This window comes from Chrysoperla carnea, chromosome 5 (assembly GCF_905475395.1).
Source record: "Chrysoperla carnea chromosome 5, inChrCarn1.1, whole genome shotgun sequence".
Taxonomy (NCBI): Eukaryota; Metazoa; Arthropoda; class Insecta; order Neuroptera; family Chrysopidae; genus Chrysoperla; species Chrysoperla carnea.
The window spans coordinates 5,805,697-5,818,951 of NC_058341.1; the positions used below are offsets into that span (position 1 = coordinate 5,805,697).

At 30.3% G+C, this 13,255-nt stretch overlaps 2 protein-coding genes across 3 annotated transcripts; one reads left to right on the plus strand and one right to left on the minus strand.

The window, feature by feature from the left end:
- Positions 1–245: 245 nt before the first annotated feature.
- Positions 246–4,455, minus strand: LOC123300354 (RNA polymerase II-associated protein 3-like). The gene is made up of 8 exons (XM_044882921.1): positions 4,231–4,455; positions 3,428–3,631; positions 3,240–3,367; positions 2,137–2,662; positions 1,149–1,232; positions 878–1,048; positions 734–808; positions 246–272 (listed from the first exon to the last, which is right to left on the minus strand). Exons 1-8 carry the CDS (start codon positions 4,366–4,368, stop codon positions 246–248), a joined length of 1,353 nt encoding a protein of 450 aa, XP_044738856.1. The 5' UTR covers positions 4,369–4,455.
- An 815-nt stretch (positions 4,456–5,270) lies between these two features.
- LOC123301720 (60S ribosomal protein L29-1) lies at positions 5,271–5,960 on the plus strand. 2 transcript variants are annotated; one of them, XM_044884592.1, is made up of 4 exons: positions 5,271–5,361; positions 5,491–5,545; positions 5,620–5,684; positions 5,760–5,960. In XM_044884592.1, exons 2-4 carry the CDS (start codon positions 5,509–5,511, stop codon positions 5,907–5,909), a joined length of 252 nt encoding a protein of 83 aa, XP_044740527.1. In that variant the 5' UTR covers positions 5,271–5,361; positions 5,491–5,508; the 3' UTR covers positions 5,910–5,960. The 2 variants fall into 2 exon arrangements, with proteins under 2 accessions (XP_044740527.1, XP_044740528.1); XM_044884593.1 differs by having other exon boundaries at positions 5,276–5,339.
- Positions 5,961–13,255: the final 7,295 nt, after the last annotated feature.

Here is a 13,255-nt window from a genome sequence, read left to right on the forward strand (position 1 = left end):
ATGGGACCACACGGGAAGAATCGTTAAAATCGGTTCACCCAGTCAAAAGTTCCAAGGTAACAAACATTAAAAAAAAATACAGTCGAATTGAGAACCTTCTTTTATTTGTTTGAAGTCGGTTAAAAATAACATAATAAGTACAATTCTATTAAATAATAAAAAAAATTAAATTTTATATGAAAATTAGATTCCGTAAATTTCTCGTAATTTCTTTATACTAGAATCATCGACATTGCTTGACATTCTTAATTTATCCAAAATATTTTTAACACCTAGAAGACACAAAAATTTTGATTAATTACATAATTCAGTCAAATTTAACATGAAAAGGGCGCGTTAACGCTGCATCAAATCTGATATTTTTGTTTTTTTGACATGTAAAGGCACTGTTAAATTCAAGTTTTCGACCTCGGCAAATGATCGCACTATTCTTAAATGTAAAAAATGTTGACCTTATTTCAGTTTTTGTGAATTTTGACACAAAAGGGTTGGTTTTTAATCAATGATTGTAGATTAATTTTTAAAGTATATTAAATTTGCAACAATTTGAGGCCAGAACGATTTGTATAGGAACGATAGTTTCGGAAATACAAAAAAAAAAAAAAAACTTACATGTTTTCTCGTTGTTACTTGCAAATAATACAATTGTTGAAAATCGTTTAACATTCGTAAATGAATATAAATAATTATAAATAAGTTGACTATTTTCATTTGTAAAATTTTCATTAAGTACCATTAAAATATCAAAAAATAGATCACTTTCTAAGAATTCTTGAAATAGATTTGATAGATCTTTATATTCAATTTTCTAAGAGAAAAAAAACAACAAAGATTATGGTAAATTTTCCTAAAAAAAATAAATTTTATTAAACCGTACCGTAAAATATTGAAATTTTAATTTTAAATCCGTTCCTAAATTTTTCCAAACTGTCGAAAACTGTAAACATGTTTTCGGTAATGGCAGTGTGTTAATATTAATTTCATTATTAGGTATGGATTTATTAATTTCTTGTACGGTATTTGTTTGTGGTTCATTACGAATTTCTTCCTAAAAATAAAAAATTCCAGATTATTTTTAGCATAAAATGTTTCTGATTATCATTACAGGTTTTACTGTAATAATTTAATTGATACAACTCACTACTTACTATATCATTTATTGATTTTTCGACCTCGATTTCTTTCTTGGTCACTTCATCAATTTCTTCAACTGTAATGCGTTTTAAAGGTTTCTGTAAAATAAATTCAAGTTATTAATTCATGCACCTAACTTTTCACTCCCTCCCGGGCTGTATCTTTAAACTGATGATTCAAGGGCCGAAGATACCGAGAGGTGTTTCGATCTATAAGACGAAAGTTTACAATGGGGCACATATCAGCATCTTTTCAGATAATCAGGTAGCACTTCGGGCCCTTGAGGCATAAATATTTCAATTAAAGATAGTTTATGAATGCTTCGAGGAACTGACCTTGAATTACACGGTCATGGAATGAAGCAATGGACTCGTTGGCCCGTGAGGATTCGTCTCAAACGCCCACTGAACCTGAGCCTATCATACGACAAGGACAAACTGTGTATAAGCACAGCTGGGCTATTCGATTCTGCTTGTCTGAAACTCACTAGAGGACAGTTGAGAAGGGTGGTTGGATTCTTGACAGGACACTGTCGATTGAATTGCCACTTTCATAGGGCGTCAAGTTTAGAATATTTAGGTACGAAAACTTAGATCCATCAATCCTAAGAGAAATGCAAGAAGAAGCAGTGAGCTTTCTGCGTGAGCTCGATAGAATCCTATAGCTTCATCTGCTTAAAATAGCATCTCTTACCCGAAGACTTCTCGGATGACAGGTTGTTTTCAAGGAGAGCACAGAGGTACTCTTGGTCTAGGTGCTAGACAATCATATATTTTTAAACACAATATATTTGTTAAGTTTTTAAACCCTGAGAGAGTTTTTTGCAATTTTGGTTAGAATAAGGAAAAATTCACAAGGATCGAAAAAATTATTTGTCCCTTTTTAAAAATAGATATAATTTTGTACCGATCCGAAATACCGATGTAATTTTAGAGGGAAACACGGAAATTTTTCGATATGTTACCCATAACCAAATCTTTCATTAACCTACGGTCAATTTACCTTAGATCGTAAATGAGGTGGTTTAACAATAGGTCGAATTAAAATACGATTATTTAAATCGTCCCAAATTATATTTTGTTTCTCTTCAATTTTATTCATTTTCTTCTCTGGAATTGTATTTTTAATAGAAGGCACTGATTCTGTAAGAGTTTCAATTTTATTTGATTGATTTATTACAGTTTCTAATTTTTCTGTTATTGGTTGTTGAACTTTATCGTTTACGCCCAAAATAGGTTGTTCAATTTTTCTCTCTGAGTTCGTTATTGTTTCTATTTTATTAGTTGCCGCAGTAGTAGATGTTTTAAATTTTGGTTGATCTACGATTTTCAATTTTGCTTTTAATTTAGTGATTTCACTTAACGATTCACGATTATTCGGTTCCAATTCCATAACTTTTGTTAAATCTTTTAGTGCTTCATTTAATTGTGTTAATTGTATTCGAGCGGCTGCACGTCGTTGTAATGCTTTTACGTACGTTGAATCTAGACGTAAAGAATTTGTACAATCGATTTCAGCGTTTACGAATCTGAAATAATTTTAGAAATAAATTGGTTATTAGATATAAGTTTCTTTTAATACAGGGTGGCTATTTACCGAATCAAGGAATAGTTACAAGCCCATTTTGATAACTGGGAATTTGCGCAGGGCATGCGACAGGTCAAACTGTGTAAAACCACAGCTAGGTCATTCGACTGTGCTCGCCTGAAACTTACTAGATCACAGTTGAGAAGAGTAATGGGACTTTTGACCTTCATTACATGGGGATTTCTGATGCTCCCACTTCTAGGGCCTGTATGAAGGACGACCAAAGCTCCATACACGTTATTTGTGCCTGTAGAAGCCTGGAGGTACAGTGCAGGCAGCATGGCTGGGGTAGAAGCTGTGGGCTTTCTACGGCCTCGACAGAATCCTGTAGCTTCATCTGTTTAAAGTAGCATCTCTTACTCGGAGACGTCTCGCCTTCGGGAGACGGTTTGTTCTCAAGGAGGATGCAAAAGACCCCTTAGTCAAGGTGTTAGGAACCCATTTTCAGTACCCTCCTTATCTTTTATTAATATTGATACAGGATGGCCATAAAATAAAATTTTATATTTTAAACGTACTCTTTTAATTTGAGGTAACAAAGTGCCCGATTTGCGTAAAAAACTGGATCCGAATCGTAAGCTTTGATCGCTTTTGTATAACATTTAACAGCTTCTGTCCAATTTTGATTTTTAACAAATTTATTTCCCTGTAAACAAATTATATTAATATTGAAAATTATTTTTAAACGAAAATACAAAAATAATACATTTTCTTTTTCAACATAAGCTCTCTGTTTTTTCATTTCTAATTCCTCTGGTGAAAGTGGTTTAATTTCCTCGTCAATTTCCTGGCAAGCAGCATCCACATCAAATTTATCCCATGATGAATAATCAGTTGCTCGAATTCGATTTGGGGTTTTTGGACTGTTTGTAGATTTTCGTATAGTTTTACTTCGAACTGGTGGTAAATCCTACAATATAATGGTTCAGTATTAATATACAGTATCTCAAACGGTCTAGCAGCTCGTGTTCTAGACCTAAAAAGTGACTTCGAATTTGAAAACGAGCATAGTTGGATACTGGGTCCACATGGCTCTAAGAAACCTACAAAAATTTATGTTTTAAAGGATTACAGGGTTACCAAAACATGGGAATGGACGCATTAAAGGGATGGCCAATTCGTGGATCAGTGAATGAACGAAAACACAGGGTTAACCAAAAAGCCAAAAAACCCAAAGACCAATGCAAACTCGACCCCATTAAAGGCATAACCAGCCCGTGGATCAGTGAGTAAACGCAGTCGCAGGGTTAACGCGAGTTGTTTTTGTACCGAGTTGTTTTGATTTTAGTTATTCATGTCTGCTCCCGTTTAAAGACATAGATTATCGCTCTAGATATCCCTAGCTTCTTGATTTCGGGGGAGATTACGGGAGATCAGTGGCGCCACGATTTGACGATGAAATATGGTAAAACTTAGTAAAACAAATAGAAATTTTTTGGGATTTCTCACAGAACAACCTAAGTCGACCGTTTATTTCTTGCAAAGGGGGAACATTTTTAAATATCATACCTCAGGATCTTTAAGATCCCCTCTGGAAACTTCTTTCCGTTTCATTTCTTCTTCCCAACAAGATAATTCTTTCACATACGAATGTAGATCCGTTGAATTATCACGTACTTGTTTTTGAAATATTATTGAATTACTCATAGTTTTAAAAGCTGAACTCGATTTCTATTTCAAAATCAATCTTCCTCCCAAATAAATAAATTGTTTGGTCAATATTTTGACATTTATTACTAAGTCAACATGAAACACTTAAAAAATGATTTTCTTAGAATAATTCTCTGAAAGTTAACTTTAGAAGGGAATTAATAATATTTTTTTGATTAAAGAATTATTTAAAATGATTATTTAATAAAAAATAAAAATGACATTTACATTTCAGTTATATTTAGCGCTATTTAATTAAGCGACTTCAAACAAAAACGGAGGAGGTTATCAATTCGACTGTATTTTTTTTTTTTTTAAGTTACCTCAAAACTTTTGACTGGGTGAACCGATTTTGATGATTCTTTATCTATTTGAAAGCTGGTGCTTCCCGTGTGGTCCCATTTCATTTTTGTCTAGTTCCGACAACGGCATCCATGAGAAAATCATAAAAGTCTTAAATTTGCAGCAAATATGCACGACAAGAGGACGAATAACTCAATATCACGCCAATCGATTTCGATGATTCTTTTTTTAGTGATAAATTAGTTAGTCAGATTCACTAAAAATTACAAAATAAAAAAACCTAAACAAAAAGAAAATCGACTTCAAAAGAAAAACTTTTCCAAAACAAATTAATATGTACTAAAAAGTAAAAAAATAACGATAATATAATGTAGTTTAAATTATTGTTATTTTTGGAGTCGGTGTCAGCCAAACTAAAGTAGCAAACTGTTCTGTCCGAGTTGTTTCCTTGGCTGACACCGACTCCAAAAGTAACAATAATTTTAACTACATTAGATTATCGTTATTTTTTTACTTTTTAGTACATATTAATTTGTTTTGGAAAAGTTTTTCTTTTGAAGTCGGTTTTCTTTTTATTAAAAGTTTTTTTAGTTATTTTTGAGTTGTAGTGGTGGCACTGATTTTTAGTGATAACCTTCTTTTGAAAACGTTGTGAAATCGTAAAGGTGTGTGTATTTTTTTTAATCGGTAAATATCATTTATTTTCAATAATATTAATAAATATTTAATAATTAAATATTAAAATTTATGAAATAAATTTTGTGGATGTCAAAATATTTTTGGATTTTTGTGCTTATATTGTTATTTTGATTACAGCTTGGACCATCGTAGAAAATGGCAAAGTCAAAGAATCACACAAATCATAATCAAAGTATGTTTTATTTGGTTAAATATTAAAATAAAATTAATGAGAGCTGTTTAATTAAGTATTTTATTAATTTACAGGCCGAAAAGCACATCGTAATGGAATCAAAAAACCAAAACGTTACCGTCATGAATCTACCTTAGGCGTAAGTATTAAATTTTGTGTGTGTGAGGTTTTTGTGGTTCATTTTATAAAAATATTCGATTTATTTTGTTTTTAGATGGATGCTAAATTCTTAAGAAATCAACGATTTGCCAAGAAACATCAATTAAGTCCAGAAAAACAAAAGGCAAAAGCTGATTTCCGTAAAAATTTGAAACTTAAAAGTAAAACTGGATCTAAAAAACCAGAAGTAGCCGCTAAGAAATAGATTTTGTAATTATGATTTATATCTAATAATAAAAAATTGTACAAAAATTAATTATTTTGTTATTATTTTAATGTTATAAGATGTGGGAACTTTGTTGGGGATTTTCTGATTGGGTATTTTTTCGTTAAGCCCATTCGGGCAGCGACTTTTCTTAAAAAAGCTACTAAAAGTAGGTTTAAAAGAAAGCATTTTTTACGTAGATTACGAATCCGATGTCGGAGCTGATGAAAAATTAATATTTTTTCTCTGTGATTCCGCCATTCACTGTTCAGATCGTGAAAATCTCAAAAAACTTTGATAATATTCTGTTAACGTTAATCATCTACTCCAAATTATCTTAACGTGAGACTCACGCGATAGTGTCCAAATAGCCTTGAGTCTAAAGGGCCACTTGGACCAGTTTAGAAATAGCAAGAGTGCTTTGATGTCATCGGACTTCAATTCGGATAGCTCACCAAAGAATGGCTGACCCAAGTGCTTCAATCTTCCCATAATAAGTGCTGAGTAGTGACCGAGTAAGCGAATCACTGTTTCTATATTCTGATAGCTCCTGTGTTAGCCATGAGATACTGCAAAACACAAACGCTCAACGCGTTTGTATCCTTGCCAACTATATTGCTTATGGAAGTTCTTGGAAGTGAGAAAATTCTTCGGAGCGCTACCTATTTTGACGACGCCTTTGACCATATCTTGTAGTTAGTGGCGGGTAAGAAATTTTGCACACATATGCAGAAAAAATCTATCAATAAAAACCTTCCTTTTAGTTTTTTATTTCTTAGAACTTGTAAGAACGTAGATGGATACATTCTTCAAAAAAGCATTTTCCTAAATTACTGGAAGACATCGTTACTAACATACTTCCTCTATTTTAAGAGTTACAATTGATCAAATTGCTTAGAAACGAAAATTTACTGTATTAGCATCCCCTCACTCCCACGTGAATAGATTTTCCGTCCATATAATGTTACCCTTAAAATAGTTTCATTAACTAGTAGCTCGCAAAAGTGCATCCTGGATGTTTAACGTTTAATTGAACGTGTTATTAGCTGGTGAACGCGACCCAGACCCAATAGGATTGTTTTGATAGGAAAATAAAAGGTGTTAGCTTTAAAATGGTTTCATTGAAGAGTAGCTCGCAAAAGCTCCTTCTGAATGTTTAATTGAACGTGTTATTAGCTGGCGAACGTGACCCTGACCCAATAGGATTGTATTGACTAAAAGGTAAAAAATAAATAATATACTGAATAAATTTTATAGAAACAACTTATATATTTATAAAAATCTCTATAAACTATATTAATTAATAGTAATAATCATATTTAATGATATTTCCCAATAATTTGTTATATCTTCATCATAACCATTCGGAATTTTATAAATTGTCTTAATTATTTTTTATATATAATTCATATAAAGTAATAATTGATTAATAATTAATTCTTTAATTTTTATTTTATTATTTTAAATCATAATTCAAAATATTTAAAAATTATTTTTTTTTTTACAAGATACACACTACAATTATCGAGGCCTTAAATACAGGGAAAAACCGGGCTATTGATTTATTACCTGAAAAATGTTTTTAAAAAGATTATCTTAATTGTGTATGAATTTTTATGTGTACTTTACGTCTGGCCCTGAATAACATAATCAAACTTATCTGGGTTAAAGGGAATGAAGGTCACTCTGGAGTTACGGGGAGGGGTAGTCTTAAACGCCCCTTTCACCTGAGCTATCATTCCCATAGCAAGATGGAGTAATTTACCGAATCAAGGAATGAATACGAGAAGTTCATTTGGATTACTGGGGCTTTGCACGGGGCATGCAACAGACCAAACTGTGTATATCCATAGCTAGATCATTTTTCTGAAATTCGCTCGATTGAACTACAATCTTCATAACTTGGGGGATCTCTGATGATCCTACTTATACTGTATTTTGTCTTTTGATGGCCAGACTTTTATTTTTTCCGCGAAAGCCACCAAATTAACTATAAATTTGTTAAAAATTACGACCTGTAATGTGACAAAAAACCGACGGACGGAAGATGTATTTAGTTGAAATTTAAATCAAAATAAATATTTTAAGGATTTGGAAAATATTCGAATTTTTGATTAATCGTTAATCGAGTAATCGGAGTCATGTTTTTGCTAGTGTGTATCTCATATCATTTTGTTTAATATTTTAACTGCTTTTTCAAATGTGATTTTAAAATACGCTGTAAAAGTAGGTGATTAAATATTTTTCTGTTTATTCCAAATTTCTTGGAGGCAGAGAGATTAGAATATAACGGGTGAGCCATCTTTTATGTCGTGGATAAGTTTGAAGGCCACTCATAAGGAAAACGGGTCGATGGTAGATTCACGAAGACTAAAAAAAAACGTAGCCGATCCGGACAAGCTTTTGTCGAGGGCGCAAGGGCAAAGATTCGACATTGAAACCAAAGTCTATATTCCACAATTTTCGATTATGATATCTCAATTCTTTGACTGAATCGATAAGAATTACTGCAGTAATTGTCTTTAAACATGTTGTTTAAAGACATCCCAACAATGTGAATGGCGCCCAGATCGTAGTCACGACACTTTTTTGGTCTAGATACAGGTCTATATTATTAATTAAAATATTAAACAAATTAGAATTGAGTGTTATTTAATCAACAATTATTAACAATACTATCTACGAATTAATTGAAATAACACTCAATATTCGAACGTCGTGTATTAAATTTTGCACTGAAAAAAATTTAATAAATACTTTGAAAAGTAAATCTAAAGTTTGTCCGAGGCTCCAAAATATGTTCCCAAATGTTTGTAAATATAAATTTTTGAAAGAACAAGTTCGATATTTCAAAAACTTTATGAGATATTTCGATGAGTTCTAAAAAATTATAGTTTTTTTTTTTTGGTAGCCTCACGAAAACCGTAGATTTCCCACTTTTTAGGAATTGTTTTAGCTTTGTTTCTTTATTTAAAAAAAACTTATCACGATCGATTAATCTTTTGTGTTTTATTGCTTTTTTAAAAACTAATTTGCTTGGTGAGATAGCTCAAAAATTTTTGAATAATCATTTGTATTCGACAAATATTATTTGCTCGAAGCGTTTTAATTAACAGCTTCCAAAAATGTTTTCAAAATTAAGCAAAAGCAACGTACAATTTTTTTTTTCAACAAATTTATAAAAAAATTTTTTTTTCTAATTAACGAACAACGTGGAAAAATGATTAAATTTTTCTTATTTCAATTTTTTCTTTGTGCAAAAATCGACTCAATTGACTTTATGTGAGAATTTCTGGACATAAAGAAACGAAGCCACTCAAAGCGTTTTTTTTTTTGGCAACACTTTGCAAAATTTGAATACTTACTACAATAACATATTTAAGTACTTTTGTATAATATTTAAAGCTAAAAATTGCTAAGCATAACTTGTATTGCATTTGAGAATTCAATTATTAAAAAAAAAAAGCGGTCCATAGACTCTACAATATGTTTATTTCTGTTTATTTCGCCAGACTTTTCTTATTATATGAATAATTGACAGTCAATTTTTGGGAAGTTTATCATTAAATAGCATTTTCTTCATAAAAACTTTAAAAAATCACTTAATATGAAGGTTCTAAAATTATTACTTTGGCGCTAACTATGTTTTGTAACAACGCAACAAAGAATATGTATTTCTATTTCGTAGGTCTGTTTGTGATCTTTCACTTATTTAAGAACTCCGATTTTCCAGAACCGATTCTTCTACCTAGTCGTATTCCCCGAAGAAGTTTTCATTTGTAATCACCCATTTTTTAAGAATGATCTCGACAGCGCAATTTCCTGTAATCTTTGACCACAAGTTTCGAGCCAAAGATACAATCATTTTGATCCTGCTATATCTTTTCTTGTTTTTTCTCTCGGTTGACGACTAGCCAGAAATAAAAATATTGTAAGTATGTGTACCGCTTTAATAATTGAACCGTTGTGAATGATTAAACTTGGATTAAGTATGAAACGTAATAACATAACTGCAATAGAAGTTATGAAATTAAAATTGACATTTTTTGAGAATTTATTTTTTTGGTTTTTTTTCTTGTAAATTTGTAAATATTTGGTTTTGTTTTTTTTAATATTCTTAAAATTAAACTTGTTTCCATTAATACAAATCACAGCTACAAGAAATATAATAGTTTTTTTTATAGTAAAAATGGAAGCACATGCTTATTTGTTTTTTCGTAAAGATTAAGTTCCATCACAAACTGATATTTTTTTTTTCGTCGTACTTTTTCAAATTAAGTATTTTTACTTTAAGTACAAAAAATGTTTTAAAAAGGACTCTGCATGAACGGATAAAACCCTTGTGGGTTAGATTGAATTGGCTGTCCACAAGGGACACATTTAAGCCACGTTAGGGCCCATTGTGATATCATATATGTGTTTTACCACATTTCCCCGCTGATATATTACAATTACTTGAGACGTAGGTACATCTCCATCATCCATAAACCTTCCACTACACCAGCCCATCAAAGCTATTTAAAAAACTGCGATGGCGAGAATCGAACTCTCTACCCTATGTATATTGCGTACGGAATTGATTTTGCATTTTATAAATATATAAAATAAAAAAGTTAAAAACTAAAACTCGACTACACAAAACGATGATTCATGTTCGTTCTTTGTTGTCGGGTTTTAGTCTTAATCTTAAGTTAGCTCAGATATCAGACTGCAAGGGTGTAATATATCATCACCATTTTACAATCTATTGGTGTTTTGAAGATAAATCCGAAATTATCGTAAGAGCTTTTTCAGTTTGTGTAGAGTCTTTTTGAAAATAAAAATTAAGAAAAATGTTCAGCAAGCTGTCATTGCTCTTTTTAAATTTAAAGAATTGACGACGTTGTGTCCGACTATCTTCATCATACCTTTTTTATTTCGTAAAGTTTTGTTTAAGCAAAATCATACTTTTATTCTAAAAAAAATCATTAAAATTGATAACACAATCACAATTTTTTTCAAAAATTTCGAATTACTTATAAAAGTTTTATTGAAAATCTTGAATATGGTGGTGGAATCGTTTAGAGTTTTCTTAAAAATTTGAAAACAAGTCAATAATGACCAATATCTTTTCAACAAACAGTTTCTTAGTTATTTTTTAAATCACATTTTCAAAAATTTTAAAACAAAGAATATTATAAATGCTTCAAGAACTAAAACGAACCTAGACAACGAAAATAACCCAAGATTGAGTGTAAATAAATAAGGGCGTTTCATAACTCATAAATCATAAGTTTATGAAACGCCCTTAAAAAGGAGGAGGGTAATACGAATGTCTATCTAACGATCATAACAATTTTTGCAAATAGTTTTGAATTTCCAATTGCCATGAAAACACTTCGAATCTTAGAGTAAATTGGAGTAGCGCATCTTCAAGTTAATATCTTTGCCCTTAAAGTGAGCCCCGGTAGAACCCTAAAAGACCAAAGATAACAAAGTTGCATGTCTGCAAATATAATGTGTTTTTAAATTGTTTTATTTAAAAATACTTCTCCACATAAAATAAAGTGTCATCAATTACAATTATTGTGATGGGTCAATAATTATATAAGTTTGGCGCAACATCCAAAGGTTCTCTAATTCTTTCCTAAATAGAATTAGTGGTAGTAGCTTGCGTCCTTTTAACCAAAATCAATTAAGGATAAGTTTGGGTCTTCAACAATATCTCATACATAAGTTAAATTTTAAAGTTCGATTTTTATCAGATCGTTCTCGTTCTAAATCGCAATCCTAATATTCTTTGAAGATTTTAAATTTATATTTTAGCTTAAAACATGAAAACAAATATAAAAAGTATTTGATGTATTTTGTAAATATTGTAACCTTATTTATTATAACATGCAAATTTTTTATGAATAAATATTGCAAAAAAATAAATTGTACCAATGGAAACGAAGTATACCTATTACAAAAATTTTCATTTTTTAAGATGAATATTTAACTGAATAGAAAAAATATAACGTTTAGTATATTTTTCATAACACCCTGTTCTGGATAAGTTTTTATTGCATTTTTTTTGCAATAGGACAATACAATTATACTCCTAAACATTTAAACAATCGAATTCGTCTTGAATACTCTTCATAACGATTAAAAACTGAATACAGCTGTATTTTTTTCTTTTCAGGGTAATGGACCCTAACCGCCTGGAAGCCACGGTAAGTCAAAGCATTCATTTTCATAAACATGGAAAATAATGGCAGACAAAACTTTATGGCGGTTTAAAAACGTTACACCATACTGGTAGACATTTTGGACCCCGTTAAAGCCATAAATTATACTTTTTCTTTTAGTTAATAAAGATATACTTTTTCTCTTAATTGAAAATACAAACACGCGTGCCACGTTACACATTAAGAGTTAAAATGGGCCACTTTATATATTTCCCTGGTCTCTATTGATAACGTGTACATTATTAGCTTAAAATTTAATCTTAGATTTAATTGAGTCTCCAAGACAAATTCTCTTTCAAATTTATTTAAAAAAAATTAAATTAATTGTTTTATTCATTATAAATGTTCATCTTATAGGAAAAAAACTTTTTTGGCTTTAAGTAAGTAAATTCTTAATATGTACAGTCTTATTTAAAAATTTAAAATATTTATTGGCTTTCAAATATTTTTTTTTTTTTTTTAATAGCTAATAAAAAATTCTTTTTCTATGGTCTCGATTTCATATTATTTACCTAAATCTAAAAGACTGTGACGAAAATCAAAAATTTGAGATTCCTTCTTTTAACATTAAAATCATTAATGTAATCAAAATTGTTTTCGATTTTATGTGGAACTTTATAAAAATGAATTCCATTCCAAAATATTCAAATTTGACCAATGGAAAATATTTCTTAGTATTTGGAACATTGGTAAATTTATAAAAATCAAAACTTAAGATCAGTTTTTCGAGTATCAAAGAAATTAAAACTGTCGAACATTTTGCCAAATATGATTTTCCAACTGATTAAAATGTTTAAAAAAAAGAAGCTTATTACAAAAAAAAAAGAAAGGTTTTATCAAAAATATAGGCTTAGAAATGTTTCAAAGCATTCTAGAATGGTCGAACGACTGATTTGATATTTTGATTGGTTATGTGTAGTTAAGGAAATGAGGCATTTGACTCAGGAATTAATGGGAAGCAGCTGAAAATTTAACTTAACACCTAAATCTAAGTTAATCTTATCAACTTTGGATTATATATTTAAACAGCAAACTCAAAGTCGAGATTTTCGGAACAGTCTTAATCTAAAAATATGAGCAAATAAAATATATCTAGAAAATACTTTTATGGTTAGGGGGTAGGGGGTCCTTATA

Bases quoted from the DNA above. Each gene is read 5' to 3' on its own strand.
- LOC123300354 (XM_044882921.1), bottom strand. From the start codon at position 4,368: ATGAGTAATTCAATAATATTTCAAAAACAAGTACGTGATAATTCAACG. The intron at 3,632-4,230 runs GTATGATATTTA...ATTATATTGTAG, and splicing joins GGGATCTTAAAGATCCTGAG to GATTTACCACCAGTTCGAAG. The intron at 809-877 runs GTACGGTTTAAT...TTTTTCTCTTAG, and splicing joins TAAAATTTCAATATTTTACG to AAAATTGAATATAAAGATCT.
- LOC123301720 (XM_044884592.1), top strand. From the start codon at position 5,509: ATGGCAAAGTCAAAGAATCACACAAATCATAATCAAA. The intron at 5,546-5,619 runs GTATGTTTTATT...ATTAATTTACAG, and splicing joins TCACACAAATCATAATCAAA to GCCGAAAAGCACATCGTAAT. The intron at 5,685-5,759 runs GTAAGTATTAAA...TTTTGTTTTTAG, and splicing joins GTCATGAATCTACCTTAGGC to ATGGATGCTAAATTCTTAAG.